This window comes from Scyliorhinus torazame, chromosome 5, assembly GCF_047496885.1.
Source record: "Scyliorhinus torazame isolate Kashiwa2021f chromosome 5, sScyTor2.1, whole genome shotgun sequence".
NCBI classification, from domain to species: domain Eukaryota; kingdom Metazoa; phylum Chordata; class Chondrichthyes; order Carcharhiniformes; family Scyliorhinidae; genus Scyliorhinus; species Scyliorhinus torazame.
Window position 1 is genome coordinate 92,783,974 of NC_092711.1, and position 21,647 is coordinate 92,805,620.

At 46.4% G+C, this 21,647-nt stretch overlaps 1 protein-coding gene across 1 annotated transcript; it reads left to right on the top strand.

Moving 5' to 3' along the window:
• Positions 1-23: 23 nt before the first annotated feature.
• Positions 24-20,527, top strand: LOC140418942 (uncharacterized). Its single transcript, XM_072502619.1, has 3 exons — positions 24-63; positions 15,398-15,522; positions 19,053-20,527. The coding sequence occupies exon 3, from the start codon at positions 19,142-19,144 to the stop codon at positions 20,084-20,086; it is 945 nt and encodes a 314-aa protein (XP_072358720.1). The 5' UTR covers positions 24-63; positions 15,398-15,522; positions 19,053-19,141; the 3' UTR covers positions 20,087-20,527.
• The last annotated feature ends 1,120 nt before the right edge of the window (positions 20,528-21,647 follow it).

Sequence of the window (21,647 nt, forward strand, 5' to 3'; positions counted from 1 at the left end):
TGACATTCTTGGTTGAAGTTACAGCTGCGGTGAAACCATCGTTGGATCACTCGCCATTCTTGAGTAAGAGACTTCCACTTCATCAGCATCAAAGTTCAGAAAGCAACCAATCACATCATTCTCCCCAAACTTTTTGCAGCCGGCTGCGAACGGCCTTCAAAAAGGCTGTGACTAGACTTTTAAAAATGCGGCCGCACTGCGCCTGCGTGCCCCGCTCATTGGTGCGCAAAGCTCATGTGCAAGACGCTGAGCATGCGCACCGGTGAGCGAGCACGCATGCGCAGTGCGGCCACATGGTTTTTATATGTTTTGTGGCCATTTTGAAGGCCGCTTGCAGCCGGCATTATTAAAAGTCAGCTGCTGCGGCTGTTGCGCACGGATTTGCGCGTTCGGGAGCGCCGCGACGGACGGCTCCATGACCCTCCCGATACCTGCCCACAACCTACCCGCGGGTCGGGCCCCCGACTTTGACAATGCCTGTGTTAAGGAGATGGGTGGGAGGAGTTGGAAACACTTTGTGGAGCCGTGAACCTACACGTAAATTTTTTTTCTCCCAATTAAGGGGCAATTTAGCATGGTTCCAGTTTGGGCTCAAATCATCAATGAGGACTCTCATCTCTGGGAAGGAAGGAAACCCTGGCAGGTGGGTGGGGAGGATTCACAAACACCCGCTGGAGGCCCCAAACCCCCAATAAGACCCATTGATTTTATTGTCAGTCTGCAGACAGGAGCTGGAGAACTGAACCCAGGCAGAGGAGAGGGAGGAAGAAAACTGGGAGTGGAGGAAAGAAATGGTGCGGATGGTGAGATGGGTTTGGATTTCAGCCCAGGGAGGAGGGAGAGTGTGTGGGGGACGGGGATTTCCAGCTTTGGGGGAACAAGAGAGGAAAAAATGTTCCAGAGAAACTAGAATTGTCTGTTCAGAATTTCTATCTGGACTGACAGTGATGACTTCTGTTTTTTTTTTTTTTTAATTTGAAAAAAATTACATTTAGATGACCCAGTTATTTTTTTCCCCAATTAAAGAGTAACTTTAGCGTGGCCAATTCACCTACCCGGCACATATTTTTGGTTTGTGGGGGCCAGACCCACGCAGGCATGGGGAGAATGTGCAAACTCCATACGGACAGTGACCCAGAACCGGGATCAAACCCAGGTTCTCGGTTAACCACTGAGCCACCGTGCCTGTCCCTAATGATGGCTTTTGTAAACTCCTTTTACAGGATATTACAAGGGGAGAATTTACAGATGGAAACTCAAATCAAACTTCACAAAGGGCAGCACGGTAGCATTGTGGATAGCACAATTGCTTCACAGCTCCAGGGTCCCAGGTTCGATTCCGGCTCGGGTCACTGTCTGTGCAGAGTCCGCACATCCTCCCCGTGTGTGCGTGGCTTTCTTCCGGGTGCTCCGGTTTCCTCCCACAGTCCAAAGATGTGCAGGTTAGGTGGATTAGCCATGATAAATTGGCCTTCGTGTCCAAAATTGCCCTTAGTGTTGGGTTGGGTTACTGGGTTATGGGGATAGGGTGGAGGTGTTGACCTTGGGTAGGGTGCTCTTTCCAAGAGCCGGTGCAGACTTGACGGGCCGAATGGCCTCCTTCTGCACTGTAAATTCGATGATAATCTATGATAATCAAGATTTAACAGAGTCACTCCATTCATCAGGACCTGAATATCATTGGCCCGTGAACGTGGAAGAAGAAATGTTTGTCTGTTCTGTCTGTAGGAAAAGGTATCAAGAACAGTGTGACTGAAAACCCCCCGAAACACACACGACTTGCATGAGAGTGGTCCAGTGAACTGACTGTGGAAAGAGCTTTAACCAGTTACTCCGTCTGAAAAAATATCACACCATTCACAGCAGGGAGAGACCGTACACATGTTCTCTGTGGGGACAAGACATAAACTGACCGTCAAACGTGGAGAGGGACAAGGACATCAGCAGCATGCTGAAACCATGGAAATGTGGGGACTGTGGGAAGGGATTCAGATCCCCATGTGAGCTGGGGACTCATCACCGTGGTCACACCGGCAACAGAGCACTCACCTGTTCGGAGTGTGGGAAGGGAGTCCCTCAGTGAGGATTTAACAGGATGTGGGAGCCGAGCTGGTGAGGAAGCGAGTGGCTTTTAATAAAGTTCAGGCTGCTCTATGTAAGAAAGGAGTTTGATTCGGGGGGTATACCCGGCATACTGCGGCTACATAGGAGTCTAAAGACTTCCATTTTGAGACACTGGAGGAGGTGAATGCCTTCATTGTAAAGCATGGACTGGGGTCCAGTTATCTGTATTGGACAAGATCCACATTTCCTGTGGGGTGGGATGGGTGTTGTGATATCCTCTATATAGCTTTTGGTATTTTCTGATAAAATCTGTTTAAGGATGAAGTGAGATTTTCTTTATGAAGCACAATGTAGTTATATAGGGGGTAGGGAGGTAGACGGGTGAGCTGACAGATGACTAAAGAACTGTTTTTGTTTTACTCTGAGTGTATGGGTACGTGTGTGGCAGCCATCTTGGGTGGACTCTTGGCCTGTACATTTTGAAGATTTACTGGATAGTCCCTCATGGCGGATTCCGTGATGGGGGGATGGGGAGAACCCTGATTCAGCTGGTCACCTGGAACGTAAGGGGATTGGGTGGACCTGTGAAGAGGTGGAGGGTTTTCGCTCACCGAAAGAATCTAAATGCTGCTGTGGTGTTCTTTCAGGAGACTCACTTGCGGGTTGGAGATCAGACCAGACTGTGGAGGGCTGAGCCAAGTGTTTCATTCGGGCTTTGACGAAAGGCTCAAGGTGCTGCAATTATTTTGTTTCATAAATTTGGAGTACCCAATTCATTTTTTCAAATTAAGGGGCAATTTAGCGTGGCCAATTCACCTACCCTGCACATCTTTGGGTTGTGGGGGTGAAATCCACACAAACACGGGGAGAATGTGCAAACTCCACAGGCAGTGACCCAGGGCCAGGATCGAACCTGGGACCTCGGCTCCGTGATACAGCAGTGCTAACCGCTGCACCACCGTGCTGCCCGTGAGGTGCTGCAATTCTAATCGATAAACAGGTCCCGCTTTCGGTCACTAAGATCATTGCAGACAGTAATGGGAGATACGTGGTGGTCAGTGGGTCGTTGCCCCTAACTGGGACAATGTGTCATTTGCAAAATAATTGTTGGGACCCATCCCAGACCTGGATACACATCAATTGATTCTTGGAGCAAATCTCAATTGCGTACTGGATCCTAAAATGGACTGGTCCAAGCCCATTCAACTGCTACAAAAACAGGAAAAGGGAATGAAACCGGACGGACCACCCGGCAGCGACCCAGGCACCGGAAACGACAACAGCGAACCCAGCAAAAGATAAAGGAAAGCTGTTCATTAGCAGATTGTAAAAGGATTCTGGGACACAGATTTATGATTGTGAGCAAGATCTAAAGGGAAGATTTTACACAGTGAGTGGTAATGACCTGAACTCAATGCTTACACACAAAGGTCGATAATCTCCAGGTCCTGGCAACTCGAACAGTGGTGCTAGAATTTGATGTGAGGATTGGTTGTGAGTTTTCTGTCTGCGAATCCCTTTCTAATCCCCTGTGAAAGAAGTTTACAAAGGCATTAATGTCAGTCCAGAAATGAACTTCAGGAAAGATAAACATTTCTCCTGGTTTGAGTTTGCGGTGTGTAAATCCTCCCCTACTAATCCCCTGTAAAAGGAGTTTCCAAAATTAATCACTATCAGTCCAGGATAGAAATCCACAACATTGTCCCCTCCTGCTCCCTGATCCAGGATGGCCGCTTATGCCCCCCGCTGCACACTGACCCTCTTGTCATCAGCAGTCCCCTGATTTGAGGGTGTTGTCTACTCAGGGTTGGGAGTTTCTGCCCTGGGTCATCATGTGACTGAACAGAGCCGCAGAGCTTTGGACACATGGGACAGGATGTCCAATGAATCATAGAATCTACAGTGCAGAAGGAAACCATTCGGCCCATCGAGTCTGCTCCTGCATTACCTGATCTGGCCAACTCACTGAAATGTGGTTAATTCTGAATTGCCTAGCAAGCCACTCAGTTTAAGGGCAATTAGGAATGGGCAACCAAGCTGGTTTGCCCGTGACATTCACATCCCATAAAGAATAGAGAAAATCAAAGGGCTGTTTCCAGTGCCGGTTTCAAAGGAATCAGTACTGGGCCCTTCACTCCTGGTGACATCACTGATTTGAAAGTAAATGTAGGAACATGAATAAGAAGTTTACCTGTGACACAAAAATGATTAAACACTTGATAGTGAGGAAGAAAGCTGGAGGCAAAACAAGGCAAAGGATTTCATGATAAATGACAGGACAGGACTAGTTAGGCCAGAGAGAGATTTCTGTGTAGAGGAAGATTGCACCAGAGAGAGCACAGAGGGGATTTAAGAACATCAGCCAGAAATTAACAATGCTTGCGCAGAGGAAAGTTTGGACAAACTGGGCCTGTTTTCTTTGGAACAGAAATGTCTGAAGGGAAACCAAAATGAAATTTTCAAAAGCAGCCTGGTCGGTAGAGCCTGGGAGTCGTAATCCCAGGGCCGTGGGTTCAAGACCCACGTTGGGCGCTTCAGCTTCTTTAATCTGAGAACATTGAGCTGAACTGTTTTATGGGCGGCACGGTAGCACAGTGGTTAGCACTGTTGCTTCACAGCGCCAAGGTACCGGGATTAATTCCCACTTGGGACACTGTCTGTGCGGAGTGTGCACGTTCTCCAGTGTCTGTATGGGTTTCCTCCCACAAGTCCCGAAAGACGTGCTTGTTAGGTGAATTGGACAGTCTGAATATATATATATATATATATATATATATATATAAGTATATATAAATGATTTGGAGGAAAATGTAACTGGTCTGATTAGTAAGTTTGCAGACGACACAAAGGTTGGTGGAATTGCGGATAGCGATGAGGACTGTCAGAGGATACAGCAGGATTTAGATTGTTTGGAGACTTGGGCGGAGAGATGGCAGATGGAGTTTAATCCGGAAAAATGTGAGGTAATGCATTTTGGAAGGTCTAATGCAGGTAGGGAATATACAGTGAATGGTAGAACCCTCAAGAGTATTGAAAGTCAAAGAGATCTAGGAGTACAGGTCCACAGGTCACTGAAAGGGGCAACACAGGTGGAGAAGGTAGTCAAGAAGGCATATGGCATGCTTGCCTTCATTGCCCGGGGCATTGAGTATAAGAATTGGCAAGTCATGTTGCAGCTGTATAGAACCTTAGTTAGGCCACACTTGGAGTATAGTGTTCAATTCTGGTTGCCTACACTATCAGAAGGATGTAGAGGCTTTAGAGAGGGTGCAGAAGAGATTTACCAGAATGTTGCCTGGTATGGAGGGCATTAGCTATGAGGAGCGGTTGAATAAACCTGCTTTGTTCTCACTGGACCGAAAGAGGTTGAGGGGCGACTGATAGAGGTCTACAAAATTATGAGGGGCATAGACAGAGTGGATAGTCAGAGGCTTTTCCCCGGGGTAGAGGGGTCAATTACTAGGAGGCATAGGTTTAAGGTGAGAGGGGCAAGGTTTAGAGTAGATATACGAGGCAAGTTTTTTACGCAGAGGGTAGTGGGTGCCTGGAACTCGCTACCGGAGGAGGTGGTGGAAGCAGGGACGATAGTGACATTTAAGGGGCATCTTGACAAATACATGAATAGGATGGGAATAGAGGGATACAGACCCAGGAACTGTAGAAGATTGTAGTTTAGTCGGGCAGCATGGTCGGCACGGGCTTGGAGGGCCGAAGGGCCTGTTCCTGTGCTGTACATTTCTTTGTTCTTTGTTCTAATACTCTCTCTGTGCCCAAATAGGTGCCAGAGTGTCACTACTGGGGGATTTTCACAGTAACTTCATTGCAGTGTTAATGTCAGCCTACTTGTGACAACAATAAAGATTATTCTAAATGTATAAAATTCTGGGGGATCATGGTGGCACACTGGTTGTGTGCCTGCATGCTGGGGACCCGGGTTCGATCCTGGCCCCGGGTCACAGTCTGTAAGGAGTTTGCACATTCTCCCATTGTGTGGGTTTCAACCCCACAACCCAAATATGTGCAGGGTAGGTGGCTTGGCCAAATTAAATTGCCCCTTGATTGGAAAAATCTCTAAATTTACATTTTTAAAATTTCTGAGGGATCTATATAGCTTGGATAGGAAGGTCCTATTCCCTTTGGTTGAGGGATACATATAAAAGGGGGCAGAGATTTAGGGAAGGACTAGGAGGTTTAGAGGATGGTGAGGATCTGTGACATGCTGCCTGAAATGATGGCAGAAACCCTCATAACATTTAAAAAGTAATTAGATAGACATCTGAATTGATGTAACTTAAAAAGCTACAGACCATAATCTGGAAATTGGGATGAGACCGAATACCTACTTTGTAGCCACGGTGAGCTGAATGAAATGCAACAGGAACAACAAACTTGAATAAAATCCAGGATAGTAACTCTCACTACTAACAAGGTCAGCAGTTTGCCCAGTTTAGCTGCCAAGTATGCTAATGTGGTAATTTGAAAATGTACCTGCATACATAAGAGTACAACAGCAAATAATTTAACTTCCCCAATGTGATCGGTGTAATTAGTCTCAAATTTAACCCGGAATGGTCATTTAAATTTTCCCAGTCACTCTGATATCTGAAATCTTTATCCACGGACAGAACAGAAAAACCATTTTACCTCCCAATGATATTCAGGTCGTGGTGAATGGAGTAGGTCTGTCAGATGATGATGTGATGTTTGGTTTGAAATTACCGTTCGTAAATCCTCCTCTTTCTAAAGGAGCTTCCAAAGGAATTTCACTCTCAGTCCAGGAGAGAAATTCACAAAAGTGTCTCTTTTCGGGCTTCCGGGTCGAGAACGATCGCGCGTGCGCCCTGCTGCACCTGAGAAAGATGGCGGCCGCGCATGCGCCCTGCTGCACCTGAGAAAGATGACGGCCGCGCATGCGCCATGCTGCACCTGAGAAAGATGGCGGCCGCGCAGGCGCCCTGCAGCATATCAACACCAAAACAGATGACAGCCGTTTACAGGGGCCGATCAGACAGAAAAACACCGATGCGGCCGCCCCATTCGGTACAAACACCGAACAGTATCAAAAGTGCCGGAACCAATTCATCACTCTAAGGAACGCAATGGAACAATGGCGGATAAGTCCACCCGGAATGCCGGGCGCGAATGAATACGCCCTACCTCCATCACAGGAGCCAGAACGAGTCGGCATCAGAATGTCCCGCCCCCGGAAGTCGCCTCTCTGTGCGGAGCATGCGCGGTACTGCTCCGGGCTGAGCGCAGCCGCAGTGATAGTGAGCCCAGCTCCCAAACGCTGAATGAGATCCGCTGCCAGCCCAGACAATCGTGACAACCCAAACCCCCCATGATGTGGAGATGCCGGCGTTGGACTGGGGTGAGCACAGTAAGAAGTCTTACAACACCAGGTTAAAGTCCAACAGGTTTGTTTCGATATCACTCCTTGGAAGGAGCAGCGCTCCGAAAGCTGGTGATATCGAAAAAACCTGTTGGACTTTCTCCTGGTGTTGTAAGACTTCTTACCAACCCCCCCCCCCCCCCCCCCCAATCAGACCCAGTGGTTTTATTGTCAGTCTGCAGACAGGAGCTGGAGAACTGAATCCAGGCAGAGGAGAGGGAGGGGGAAAACTGGGAGTGGAGGAAAGAAATGGTGCAGATGGTGAGATGGATTCGGATTGCAGCCCAGGGAGGAAGGAGAGTGTGTGGGACGGGGATTTCCAGCTTTGGGGGAACAAGAGAGGGAAAAATGTTCCAGCGAAACTAGAATTGTCTGTTCAGAATTTCTACCCTGGATTGACAGTGATGACTTTTGTAAACTCCTTTTACAGGATATTGGAAGTGGTGGATTGGATGACAGAAAACTCAAACCAAACATCACATCGAAATGTGACAGTCACTCAATTCAGTAAGAGCTCAATATCTTCATTCCTTTTGAATTTGGAAGGAGAAGTGTTTGTTCTGTTTCAGCAAGGTGACTGCAAAAGCACCGAGACTCACCCCAATGAGAGTTTTCCAATCCACTGACTATGGAGAGAGTTTTAACCAGTTACACAGCCTCAAAAAAATGTGTCACATCATTCACTGCAGGGAGAAATTAAATGCTTGTTTGTGAAAAAATGAAATGAAAGTGAAAATCGCTTATTGTCACAAGTAGGCTTCAAATGAAGTTACTGTGAAAAGCCCCTATGTGTCGCCACATTCCGGCGCCTGTTCGGGGAGGCTGGTACGGGAATTGAACTGTGCTGCTCACCTGCCTTGGTCTGCTTTAAAAAGCCAGCGATTTAGCCCAGTTTGCTAAACCAGCCCCAGGCTAAACCAGTGTGGACAAAGCTTCAACCGGGAGAGACATAAAGACCCCTCACCATTTACATGTCCTGACTGTGAGAAGAGTTTTAAATGTAAAAAGGATCTGCTGACACATCAATGTATTCACACTGGGGAGAGACCGTTCTCCTGCTCCCTGTGCGGGAAACGATTCATTCAGTCATCCCATCTGCAGACACATCAACTTGTTCACTCTGATCACAATTTTTTTAACTGTCCTGACTGTGAGAAGAGCTTTTAAAACAAAAAGGATTTACTAACACACCAATATTCTCACACTGGGGAGAGACCATTCACCTGCTCTGTGTGTGGGAAAGGAGTCAGCCGTCCATCTTCCCTACTGAACCACCAGAGAATTCACACTGGGGAGAGGCCATTCATTTGCTCTGACTGTGGGAAAGGATTCATGAATTAATCCAACATTCTGATACACCAGCAACTTCATACAGGGAATAGACTGTTCACCTGCTCTGAATGTGGGAAGGGATTCACACGTTCATACAACCTTCTGACACATCAGCAGGTTCACAGTGAGGAGAAGCTGCTCACTTGCTCAGTGTGTGGGAAAGGATTCACTCATTCATCCAACCTATTGAATCACCAGCGAGCACACTGCTCTGTGTGTGGGAAGGGATTCAGTCAGTCATCCAACCTGCTCACACACCAGAGAGTTCACAGTGGGGAGAGGCCGTTCACTTGCTCCATATGTGGGAAGGAATTTTCTCATTTATCTTATCTTCTGGAACATCATTGAGTTCACACTGGGAGTGGACATTCAACTGTAATGTCTGAGGAAAGGGGTTTACTCACTCATCCCACCTGTTAACACACCAGCGAGTTCACAAGCAACTACAAGGTTTAGATTATACCCTCATTGATGCTGTTAATCATGTCCAGGACTAAATAATGTTCACTCTGACTGCCTTAATCTACTGATGTGGTTTATTATTCTGAATAAATGTGAAATAATTCAGCTTTGTTTGAAACGTTGTTGCAGATTTTTGTCTTTCCCACCTGAGTGTTGAACATCGCCTGTCTGGAGCTGAGAAATTACAATCTGGGGGAGGATCATGTGGCAGGAACAGAACTTCAGCCTGGACATAGTCCTTCAGGGTCACACTGAGAGAGACAAATTACACTTTGGTCTTTCTCATCACTCTTCACTGTCAGCAAAGTCCCCGTGTGGGTTAATCCTGAGATGTGTAAGAAATATATTCCATCCGCTCTCCTCCAAATCTCAGAACGCCTAGACATGGAACAGAAGTCTTCTTTACAACTGTGTTCAGAGTCGGGAAGAACAATGGTGAATGCTGGAAATGTAATAATAATAATTGCTTATACATGTAGGCTTCAATGAAGTTCCTGTGAAAAGCCCCTAGTCGCCACATTCCAGCACCTATTCGGGGAGGCCCGTACGGGAATTAAACCCGCGCTGCTAGCCTTGATCTGCATTACAAGCCTGCTGTTTAGCCCACTGTGCTGTCAAATCAGCGATTGGTGTAAAACTGTGATGTTCCTGATTGAATGTAAAGTAGCTGGTTTCAGTTTCCAGGCTGAAAATGCATCGGAATCCGTCTAAAACATTTTAATGTGTTTGTGTGACAGTCACAATGAATTCATTGAATTGAAACCTACTTAAAATAGATTGCTGGAAGTTTGCATTAAAATAGCAGCAGGAGGGCATCACAGGAACCTGGTAACAGCAGGGAGAATTAGACAATAGTTTCATTCCCAGGTAAAGAAGGAGCTGCAGCTTGTGTCCAAGAATTTCCAGTTTTATTGATGTGTGCTTCCCACATTCCGTCCTTTTAAATAAACCTCACCCCTACCAGCCTTTAACAATCATAAACATAACAGAGAAAAGAGCGAAGCTGTGTCTGCCCCTTTAACTGGGAGCTGAGCAGTGTCAGAGCCCCGACTGTCCCTTTAAGAATGAGTGATGTGTTCAGCTGAAGATTCCGATTGGCCGTTTTCTGGGTGGTCTTATTCTGATCATTCTCAGTGATCCTCGGGTGTGTGAAACTGCTCTCCTGTCTCTCTTTCTCTTCTCTCAGATTATCACAGGCAGGAAGTCTGTTCATGGTGATAACATGAAACTGACGCCTGCTGTTTCGTTCTCAGGTAACACAACTTCCTGTTTCTCTGCTGCCGGTTCCAAACCACACATCTGACATCTGAGCAGAAAATAAACCCATAGACCACAATCTGGTGAGAACATCTGTCAGTGCGGCCTATATCTGTCCACAGAGTCAGGGCAGAGTCACACAGATCACACTGCGGTGACATTTACAAATGAGCCGGTTATTTCTGTTCAGAGTCTCCATTCCCGGACAGAACCGGCTGTGTCTGTGGAACAGTCACTGAGTTCCCTCTGCTCTCTGTAGCTGGGAACTGATAACCTGCTCCCTTATATTTTATATCATTCTTTCTGTGTTACTTGTTTCCTCTATTTCTCAGCTTTTATCTCTTGCCACCTCACCTTTCTGTTTTTTTAAATCTCTCAGTTCTTCTGTCAGTCTTTCTTTCTCCTTCCATCTATATTTCACTCCTATTCCTATTTAATTGAGGTGTTCAAAATCATGAAGTGTTTGTGATAGATTGAAGAAGGAAAAAGAGGGAGAAAAACAGAAAATGTTGGAAAACTCAGCAGTTCTGGCAGCATCGGTACTGAGAGAAACAGAGTTAACGTTCCGAGTCCCTGTGACTCAGAGCAGGAGAAACTGGGATTGTCCCTCTGAGATCAGGGAAAGCGAAGGGGAGATTTAATAGAGGTGTTTAAAATGAGGAAGGATTTGTGATAGTGTCGATGGGGAGAAACTGTTTCCCAAGAGCAGGAGGGTTTGTAACCAGGGGACACAGAGATTTAAGATATTTTACAACAGAATCCAAGGAGGTGTTGAGGAGAATTGTTTTTACACAGTGATGTGATGTGATGTGGAATTCACACTGACAGGCTGCAGGAAGCAGATTTAACAGTAAATTTCAAAGGGAATTGGATAAATTCTTGTGGACGGTAAATTGGCAGAGTTATGGTGAATGGGGTTAATTGGACAGTTCACTCATCTTTGTGACATTCTGAATTTTGCTCAAACTGATGTTTTAACATTTGACCTTTTCGATCACAGTGTGTCTCAAAGAGAAGATTAAAACTTTGGTTTTGATGAGCTGTCGGATACGTTTCCTGTGTGACTGTGTAACTTGAGAACCACAAGAAGGAACTGAATATTTTCAGTACCTCTAACAGATGTACCTCGAATATCAGAAATCTCTGGAGTTCCCCATGTCCTCATTGCTGTCCCCTTGCGTATAACAGCTCTCAGTCAGGTGGAGTCTGTCACACGTGTCTCTGTCATGTTTCCATTCCTATTTTATCACACACCTCCCAGTGACACTCACCACAACACAGAAACCTCAAAATATCATTGTTTCTTTTCACCTTGTCCTCCTATTACAATTGGATATTTACTGGGCCTTTTGTCTCCATTAATGTCAGCTTACATGCAGGTCAAATGACCTCAGAGGCACTGGAACCAGACTCTGTTTATTGTACCAGACTCCAATCAGCCCAGGACCTGCAGTGGTAACATACACCAGAATTGGAATAAAAGGCAGGTTATTGTCTAATAAAGGGTGCCTGGTGGCCGCCTAGTGCTTAGGGCTCAATCATAAATCATAGAATGTACAGTGCAGAAGGAGGCCATTCGGCCCATCGAGTCTGCACAGGCCCATGGAAAGATCACGTTATCTAACCCCACACCTCCACCCTATCCCAGTTACCCAGCAACACCACCTAAACTTTTTGGACTCTAAGGGCAATTTTGCATGGCCAACCCACCAAACCGGCACGTCTTAGGAATGTGGGAGGAAACTGGAGCTGTCGGAGGAAACCCATGTGGACACGTGGAGAACGTGCAGACTCCGCACAGACATTGACCCAACACAGGAATCGAACCTGGGACCCTGGAGCTGTGAAGCAACTGTGCTAACCACTGTGCTACGGTGGCACTGCTGCCTCACAGTGCCAAAGTCCCGGGTTCGATCCTGGCCTGGGTCACTGTCCGTGTGGAGTTTTTAAATTCTCCCCGAGTCTGTGTGTGTCTCACCCCCACAACCCGAAGATGTGCAGAGTAGGTGGATTGGCCACACTAAATTTCCCTTGGAAAAAAATGAATTGGGTATACTAAATTTTTTTTTAAAAAAAGGTTATTATCTAATGGGGCAGAGTAACACACACCAGAAGCGGATTATATTATGTGGTCAACAAACCATGACTACTTCACTATTATTTGAAAACCAAATTTAGTTTTGGTTCTCTAGATGCTTACTGTATCATCATTACATTTGATCCAATGATGTTTTCACTCACATACTGCAGCCTGACTTATTATGGGAACAGACAGTGTTTGTTGCTCTCAAAGTGAGTGAATCCTTTGCTGTTCTCCTCTGGGCCCTATCTCCATTATTATTGTTACTGAGACTCTCACTGTTATTATTGGAGAATCAAGGGGCACAGTGGTTAGCACTGCTGCCTCACGGTGCTGAGGTCCCAGGTCCCATCCTGGCTCTGGGTCACTGTCCATGCGGAGTTTGCACATTCTCCCTGTGTTTGCGTGGGTTTTGCCCCACAACCCAAAGATGTGCAGGGTAGGCGGATTGGCCACGTAGTCTAAAGTTATTTTTAAAAACATTATTGGACAATCAGCGAGTCAGCCTGAGCCTGTGGCGGCTGTCACCATCTGGAACTGTCACAATGCCCGGGTGATTGACAGCGGCTCCGGATCAATAGGAAGAAGAGGGGCAGGACTGGAGGCCCGACCGAGAGGGGCTGGTCCTCCAACCAATCGGAGTGAATGAGGGGCGGGACCAGCTGATATTGAAGCATGCGCAGTATCAGTGATGGCGATGGAGAGCGGCTTCTTCTTTGCATCCATAATTTGTAAGAGGCGGTTAACAATATGTAGGGTGCGTGAAATCGCGGGGAAGGTCGGAAACGCTGCGCAAGCACATTGTGTGAGTCATTAAACTCTGAAAAGAGTTTACCGGATCCAGATTGTACTAAACGGGGCTGCAGACCCTCATTTTCGGCCTGGATTAACGGCCGCCATCTTTATTGGACAGTACGAAGTCTTACAACACCAGGTTAAAGTCCATTAAAGTCCAGGTTAAAGTCCCGGGGAACACTTCAGCAGTCAAGGGCATTCAGCCTCTGATCTCCGGGTAAGCGTTCTCCAAGGCGGCCTTCAGGACCCGCGACAACGCAGAATCGCCGAGCAGAAACTTATAGCCAAGTTCCGCACACATGAGTGCGGCCTCAACCGGGACCTGGGATTCATGTCACATTACATTCATCCCCCACCATCTGGCCTGCAAAATCCTACCAACTGTCCTGGCTTGAGACAATTCACACCTCTTTAACCTGGGGTTACCCCATCTCTGGATCTGTAAAGATTTAATCACCTGCTAATGCTCGCATTCCTAGCATTGTTTGGCATCTTTGAATTTGTCTATATATGTCTTTCTGGAACAGACCTCTTCATTCACCTGAGGAAGGAGCAGCGCTCCGAAAGCTAGTGACATCGAAACAAACCTGTTGGACTTTAACCTGGTGTTGTAAGACTTCGTACTGTGCTCACCCCAGTCCAACGCCGGCATCTCCACATCATCTTTATTGGAATGAGTGTGCACCATGGCGCATGCGTGATCGCCATCTTTGTCGGGGGCAACGTTTCGATGAGTGGGAGGAGCTTGTTACCCATTGTTCAGAATGCAGCCAACTTGTCCATCAAACTGTTATCACCCTTTGAGTCCCAATGTCTGAATGATGGGGCGGTGGATTGATGGAAAGAAAGGGAAATACATCCTCCTCTCCTGATCCCAATACCTGATGGTCTCAACATCTGTGGTTCTGTCCACCCATGGCAAAAACTCAAGACTCTGAGTAGACATCATCCTCAAATGAGGGACTGCTGATGACAACGAGGGGCAAAGTTATAGCGTGGAGAGGGCAGTACAGTGGTTAGCACTGGGACTACGGCACTGAGGTCCCGGGTTTGAATCTTGGCCCTGGGTCACTGTCCGTGTGGAGTTTGCAAATTATCCCTGTGTCTGCGTGGGTTTCACTCTCATGTGCAAGGTAGGTGGATTGACCACGCTAAATTGTCCCTTAATTGGAAAAAGTGAATTGGGTACTCTCGTTAGTTTAAAAAAATTATTGGACAATCAGCCTGAGCCTGTGGCGGCTCTCACCACCTGGAACTATCACAATGCCCGGGTGATTGACAGCGGCTCCGGACCAATAAGAAGAGGAGTGGCTGGACTGGAGGACCGACCAAGCGCAGCTGGTCCTCCAACCAATTGGAGTGAATGAAGGGCGGGGCCGGGCTGTGATTAAAGCTGCGCAGTATCAGTAATTGCCCCTTAATTGGAAATAAATTAATACAAAATAAATAATTCGGTACTCTAAATTTTTATTTTTTTTAAAGTTTAGCGGGGAGCATGAACTGGACGAGAGAGCAGGAGAAGGGAGTGTTGTGAATTTTCTATCCTAGACTGACAATCATAGAATCCCGTCAGTGCATAAGGAGGCCATTCAGCCCATCAAGTATGCACAGATTCTCTGAAAGAACACCCTACCTAAGCCCCCGCCCTGTTCCCGTAACCCCACCTAGCAAACATATCTTTGGACATAAGGGGCAATTTAACACGGCCAATCAACCGTTGGACTGTGGGAGGAAATTGGAGCAGCCCGAAGAAATCTACGCAAACACGGGCAGACAGTGACCCACACAGACAGTGACCCAAAAGGCCAGAATTGAATCCAGGTCCCTGGTGCTGTAAGGCAGCAGTGTTAATCGCTGTGCCACCGTGCCACCCCACACAATAATGGATTTGGGAAACTTCTTTTACAGGAAGTTAGAAAGGGAGAATTTATGCACGACAAACCCAAACCACAAATTTATTTTCTGAATTCCATTTTTGAATTGACATTGATACCTTTTGTAAATTTCATTTTCAGGGTATTAGAAGAGGATTTACAGACCGGAACCTTGAGCAAACTCTTACATCACAATGTGACAGCTTCACTCGATTCATCAGGAAGTGAACATTATCGTCCTTTGAACGCAAGTGTTTGCATTTCAGGTCATTGCCATTCGCTGTGTTTACACACTCTCACATACACTCCCTCTCTCTGTCTCTCTCTCCCAAATGCTCTCTGTCCCACACACACCATCTCTCACTCTCTCCCGCACCCTCTCCCCCGCACCCTCTCTCTCACTCGCACCCTCTCTCTCACTCGCACCCTCACATACTCCCCTTCTCGCACAACTCCCCCTCTCTCACACACACACCCTCTCTCTCACACACTCTCCCTCTCTCCTCCCAAAGAGGTGAACCAGTTGTTTTTTATGACAACCCAGCAGTTTTCGTGGTCACCTTTTCCCAGTGCCTGCCCCACAAATGTCCAGATTCATTCAGCTCAATTTCACAACCTGTCTTTTGTGTTTTTGTGGGTTCTCTCTCACTCCCTATTTTCTGTTTTGAATCAATTTCGCAGAGTATTAGAAGTGAAGGAACTTCAGTCAGGAAATTCAAACTGAACATCACATCAAGATCTACACTCACCAAAACATTTGTAACATAAACATCATGGGAGTTTGAAGATGGAAGGAAGATGCACCGTTCACAGTGGGGACAAACCGTACTCGTGTTCTGTGTGTGGACAAGGCTTCAGTCGATCATCTGGCCTTTCGAAACATAAATGCAGTCACACCGGGGAAAAACCATGGGAATGTGGGGATTGTGGGAACGGATACGATTATCCATCCAAGTTGAAAATCCATCAGCGCATTCACACTGGGGAGACTGTTCACCTGCATCGAGTGCGGGAAGGGATTCATACACTCATACCACTTGCAGACACACCAACACATTCATGCTGGGGAGAGGCCATTCACCTGTTCGCAGTGTGGGAAAGGATTTGCTCATTCCTCCAATCTGCTGAGACACCAGCGAATTCACACTGGGGAGAGACCATTTAAATGTCCAGACTGCGAGAAGTGTTATAAGAGTCCTGGGGAACTGATGTCCCATCAATGTGTTCACACCGAGGAGATCGTTCAGGTGCTTTCACTGTGGGACTGGGTTCAGCCGATCATCTGACCTCTCTGTACATCAGCGAGTTCACACTGGGGAGAGACCATTTAAATGTCCAGACTGTGAGAAGTGTTATAAAAGTTCTGGGGAACTGATATCTCATCACCGTGTTCACACTGATGAGAGGCCGTTCAGGTGCTCTCACTCTGGAAGTGGATTCAGGCGATCATCTGACCTCACTGTATACCAGCGAGTTCACACTGGAGAGAAGCCGCTCACCTGCTCTGAGTGTGGGAGGGGATTCACTCAGTTATCCAACCTGCTGATGCACGAGCAAGTTCAGAAGTAACTTCAGTGATTGGAGCTCGCTGTTAATCACATCCTGGACTGGAACATGTTCATTGGGGTCAGTTGCTGCTGATGTTCATAAACTCTAATCCAGTCACAAGGAATTAAATTCTGAATAAAAATCAAGTCAAATCAGTTTGTGTTAAACAAAGCGTGTGGTGTCTTTTTAATATCGCTAACACAAGTTAGTTCCTTTTGAAGGTCTCCTTCTCCCCATCTCCTCCATCCTCACCTCCAATAACAAGTGTGAGGGGCTCTCACAGCTTCTTTGTCACTAAGGTTAAGACAATCCGATCAGCTGTCTCTGCTGCTTTCCTCCACTAACCTTCCGGACAAAACTATCTCTAAAGCCCATTTTTGTCCAAGTTCTGAACTTGCATCTTTCTCCATTTTCTCTCCCGTCAGAACTCACCTTGTCCATGAGACCCCCGTTCTCCTGGATTGATAATTCCCATAAACGGCTGACATCCCAACTTCTCCATGTGAGCTGATATTGTGAACAGCTCTCTCTCTCTGCTGGTACTGTCTCTCTCAGCATTGAATCCACTGTCACACCCATCCTAAAAAAACACGTTCCTCCCATCTTTACAAACTACTTCTCCATCTCCAAACTCCCTTTCCTATCCACAGTCCTTGTACTCGGTTTCCCCCAAGGATCTACCCTCAGTCCCTCCTATTTTCCCATCTACACACTGGGTGACATCATCCAAAAACACCATGTTCATTTTCACATGTACACTGCCAACACCCAGCTCTACCTCAGCCCCATCCCTCTCCATTCCTCCACTGTTAGTAAATTATCAAACTGCTTATCCCACATCCAATACTGGATGAAAGGTTTTCCTCCAATTAAAAATTGGGAAGACCAAAGCCATTGTCTTCAGTCACCATTAGAAATTCCATTCCCTAACTCCCGAGTCCATCCCTCTCCCTGGGAACTGTCTGAGGCTGAAACGCTCTCTGCACAAATTTGGTGTCAGATTTGACCTCAGGAGGACACTGCTGCCTCGTGGGGCCGAGGACCCGGGTTTGATCTCAGCCTGTGGAGTTTGCACATTCTTCCCGTGTCAGCGTGGGTCTCACCCCTACATACAAATGTGTGCAGAGTAGGTAGATTGGCAACGCTAAATAGCCATAAATGAATTTTATAAAATCTTCTATTTCTACATTCTGTCCCTTCCTGTCACATTCTGGTTATCATTGTCTGTCTTGCTACCCTGCACAACTGCCTTGTCCCTTCTCATCAACTTTCCAAATTTCTCCTCACCACAACCCTGTCTCCTCACCCACGAATAGGTTTAAAGCTCTCTCTGCAGCCCTGGTTGTGTGATTCATCCGGGCACTAGTTCCAGCGTGGTTCAATGGTATAAACACTCTCTTTTGTCACTACTGGTGTCAGTATAATAATAATCTTTATTGTCACAAGTAGGCTTACATTAACACTGCAATGAAGTTACTGTGAAAATCCCCTAGTCACCACACTCCGGCGCCTGTTCAGGTACACGGAGAATTCAGAATGTCCAAATTACCTAACAGTACGTCTTTCGGGACTTGGGAGGAAACTGGAGCACCTGGAGGAAACCCACACAAACACAGGGAGAACGTGCAGACTCTGCACAGACGGTGATCCTGGCGCTGTGAAGCTACAGTGCTAACCACTGTGCTACCATGAGTACCCTATGAATCAAACCCCATTTATCCAGGCAATCACTTAAAGTGAACATCTCATTCACTCTTTGCTAATTTACTCATGGCTCAGGTATTCATTTGGAACACATTTGTGATCGCTTTTTAATTGAGGTCAGGGCTGCCAGTGCGCCTTTAACAAATTCAGTTAAAGAAGCACGATTAAGATTAAAATGGAAATTTTGTGCCCAGAGATTTTCAGGGAATCAAAAGATTTGGGGAGGAGGGCAGGAAGTTGGAGATTAAACCAAGATCAGCCACGATCATAGTGAATGTTGGAGCGGCTCAATGAGGCTTATGGTTTACTCCTGCTCCTATTTCACATGTTCATATCCTGTGTATAGCCCAGACTGGGTGGTAGTTTGCCTTCCCTGAGGCCATCACTGAAACAGTTGGGTTTTCGTGACAACCCAGCAGTTTTCATGGTCACTTTTTCCCAGTGCCAGCCCCACAAATGACCAGATGAATTCAGCTCAATTTCACAACCTGCCTTTGTGTTTTTGTGGGTTCTCTCTCGCTCCTTATTTTCTGTTTTAAATCAGTTTCACAGGGTGTTCGAAGGGGAGGATTTGCAGTTGGGAAACTGAAAACAAACATCACATCAGGATCTGAATATCATCGGATTTTGAACATGCAAGAAAATAGCAATGCTAGCAGTGCAGAGAAATGTGGGGACTGTGAGCAGGGATTCAGATCCCTGTCGGAGCTGGAAACCCATCAGCCCAGTCACACTGGGGAGAGACTGTTCACCTGCCCAGAGTGTGGGAAGGGATTCACCTGGTCATCCAATCTGCTGAGACACCAGCGAGTTCATAGTGGGGAGACTCCATTCACCTGCCCAGAGTGTGGGAAGGAATTCACTCGATCATCAGGGCTGCAACAAAACCAACGGGTTCACACTAAGGAGAGGCCATTCACCTGCTCCAAGTGTGGAAAGGGATTTACTGATTCTTCCACTCTGTTGAAATACCAGCAGGTTCACACGGATGAGAGACCTTTTAAATGTGTAGACTGTGAGAGGTGCTATAAAAGTTCCTTCAACCTAATGCGTCATGAGCGAGCTCACACTGATGAGAGACCGTTCAGGTGCTCGGACTATGGAACTGGGTTCAGGCAGTCATCGGAACTCATTGTACACCAGCGGATTCACACTGGGGAGAGGCCATTCACCTGCTCCAAGTGTGGAAAGGGATTCAGCGATTCATCCACCCTGCTGAAACACCTGCAGGTTCACACTGAAGCAAGACCATTTCAATGCACTGACTGTGGGAAGTGCTATAAAAGTCCTGTGGACCTGATGCACCATCAGCTTGGTCTCACTGATGAGACACCATTCAGGTGCTCTCACTGTGGGACAGGGTTCAGGCAATCACCTCAACTGACTGTACACCAGCGAATTCACACCAGGGAGAGGCCATTCACCTGCTTAGAGTGTGGGAAAGGATTCACTCAGTCATCCACTCTGCAAAGACACCAGCGAGTTCACACTGGGGAGAGACCGTTCCCCTGCTTTGTGTGTGGGAAGAGATTCACTCGGTTGTCCATTCTCACAAGTCACCAGTGTGTTTGCAAATAATTAGTGATTGCAGCACGGTAGCATTGTGGATAGCACAATTGCTTCACAGCTCCAGGGTCCCAGGTTCGATTCCAGCTTGGGTCTCAGTCTGTGCGGAGTTTGCACATCCTCCCCGTGTGTGCGTGGGTTTCCTCCGGGTGCTCCGGTTCCCTCCCACAGTCCAAAGATGTGCAGGTTAGGTGGATTGGCCATGATAAATTGCCCTTAGTGTCCACAATTACCCTTACTGTTGGGTGGGGTTACTGGGTTATGGGGATAGGGTGGAGGTGTTGACCTTGGGTAAGGTGCTCTTTCCAAGAACCGGTGCAGACTCGATGGGCCGAATGGCCTCCTTCTGCACTGTAAATTCTATGTTAATCACATCCAGGAATGAACCTTGTTCATAAATGTCGATTTCTACTGATGTTTTATCAATAAAATTTGTCAGAAGAATCTAAGAAATTGAACTATTTTCTATTGTAATATTATCATTTTTTGTAACTGGTGAAGTGTGAGAGTGGTCCTTACAGTGGGAGAAAGAGTAGCTGTGTGAATTTAAACTGTGAGTTTGATGTGTTAATGAGCCCAGCTAGACTTCAAACCAGATGTTTACCGAAAAAATGTAGTCAAGTTGGGTAGAGAACAGAAACAGATGTGAATGGGTGGTTGTGATTCAAAAGATGCAAGGTGTGAAAGAAAGGTGTCAGGAATGAAGTATGGATAAAGTAAATTCACTTTTTTAAATTATGAATGTTAAAGTAAAGAGATTATGTTAATCAATTCTGGGAGAGATTGGTTCGAAAGAAATTGGGTAAAACGATGGCGAGATCAAAGGGAAAGAATGTAGTTAAGGGGATACTGAAATAAAGATTGCTTATTGTCACACGTAGGCTTCAAATGAAGTTACTGTGAAAAGCCCCTGAAACCTGTTAAGATACTGTTTGAATCTCAGCCCAGAAAGCTGTGTGAAGGAAGCCAGATTTGAAAAGCCAGTTAACTGGTTAACCTCGAGCAAATTGGAGTAAAGGCACAGTTTGGGACAAGGTTTCTGCATTTTATAGATCTTAAAATCTATAAGGCGTTGCTGGACAGATTGGGAAAGGTTAGCTCTGAGGTAGTTAAATTAAGATTGTTTGGAACTGTTTCAAGTATTGGGATGTGTGAAGTCATTTTATTTATTTTCCTATTCCATCATAAACATTTGCTTTTCTAAGAAACCATCACGAGTAGTCGGGGGCCATCATTTCTGGAGTTCACAACCTCTCCTTGTGCTATACAAATTGCAAAGACAAACTGAGGACAAATGTCTCAAAGTTCCTTTCTGGCCGTGCCCTTAACAGTAAATAAACTCCAGCTCAGTTATGGGGGTTAATTTTCCAGGTAAAAGTCAAATAAATCAGCATTGCGTGAAACAATGTGCATCAAGTATTTTAAAATATTTCTAACAAAAGTTCTTCCTTTTGAAATGTTGTCCCCCCTCCCCCTGTTTCATCCATCCTCACCTCCGACAACAAGTGTGTGGAGTTCCTGGGGTTCCTTTGTCACTGAGATTGGGGCAATCTGATCAGCTGCCTCTGCTGCT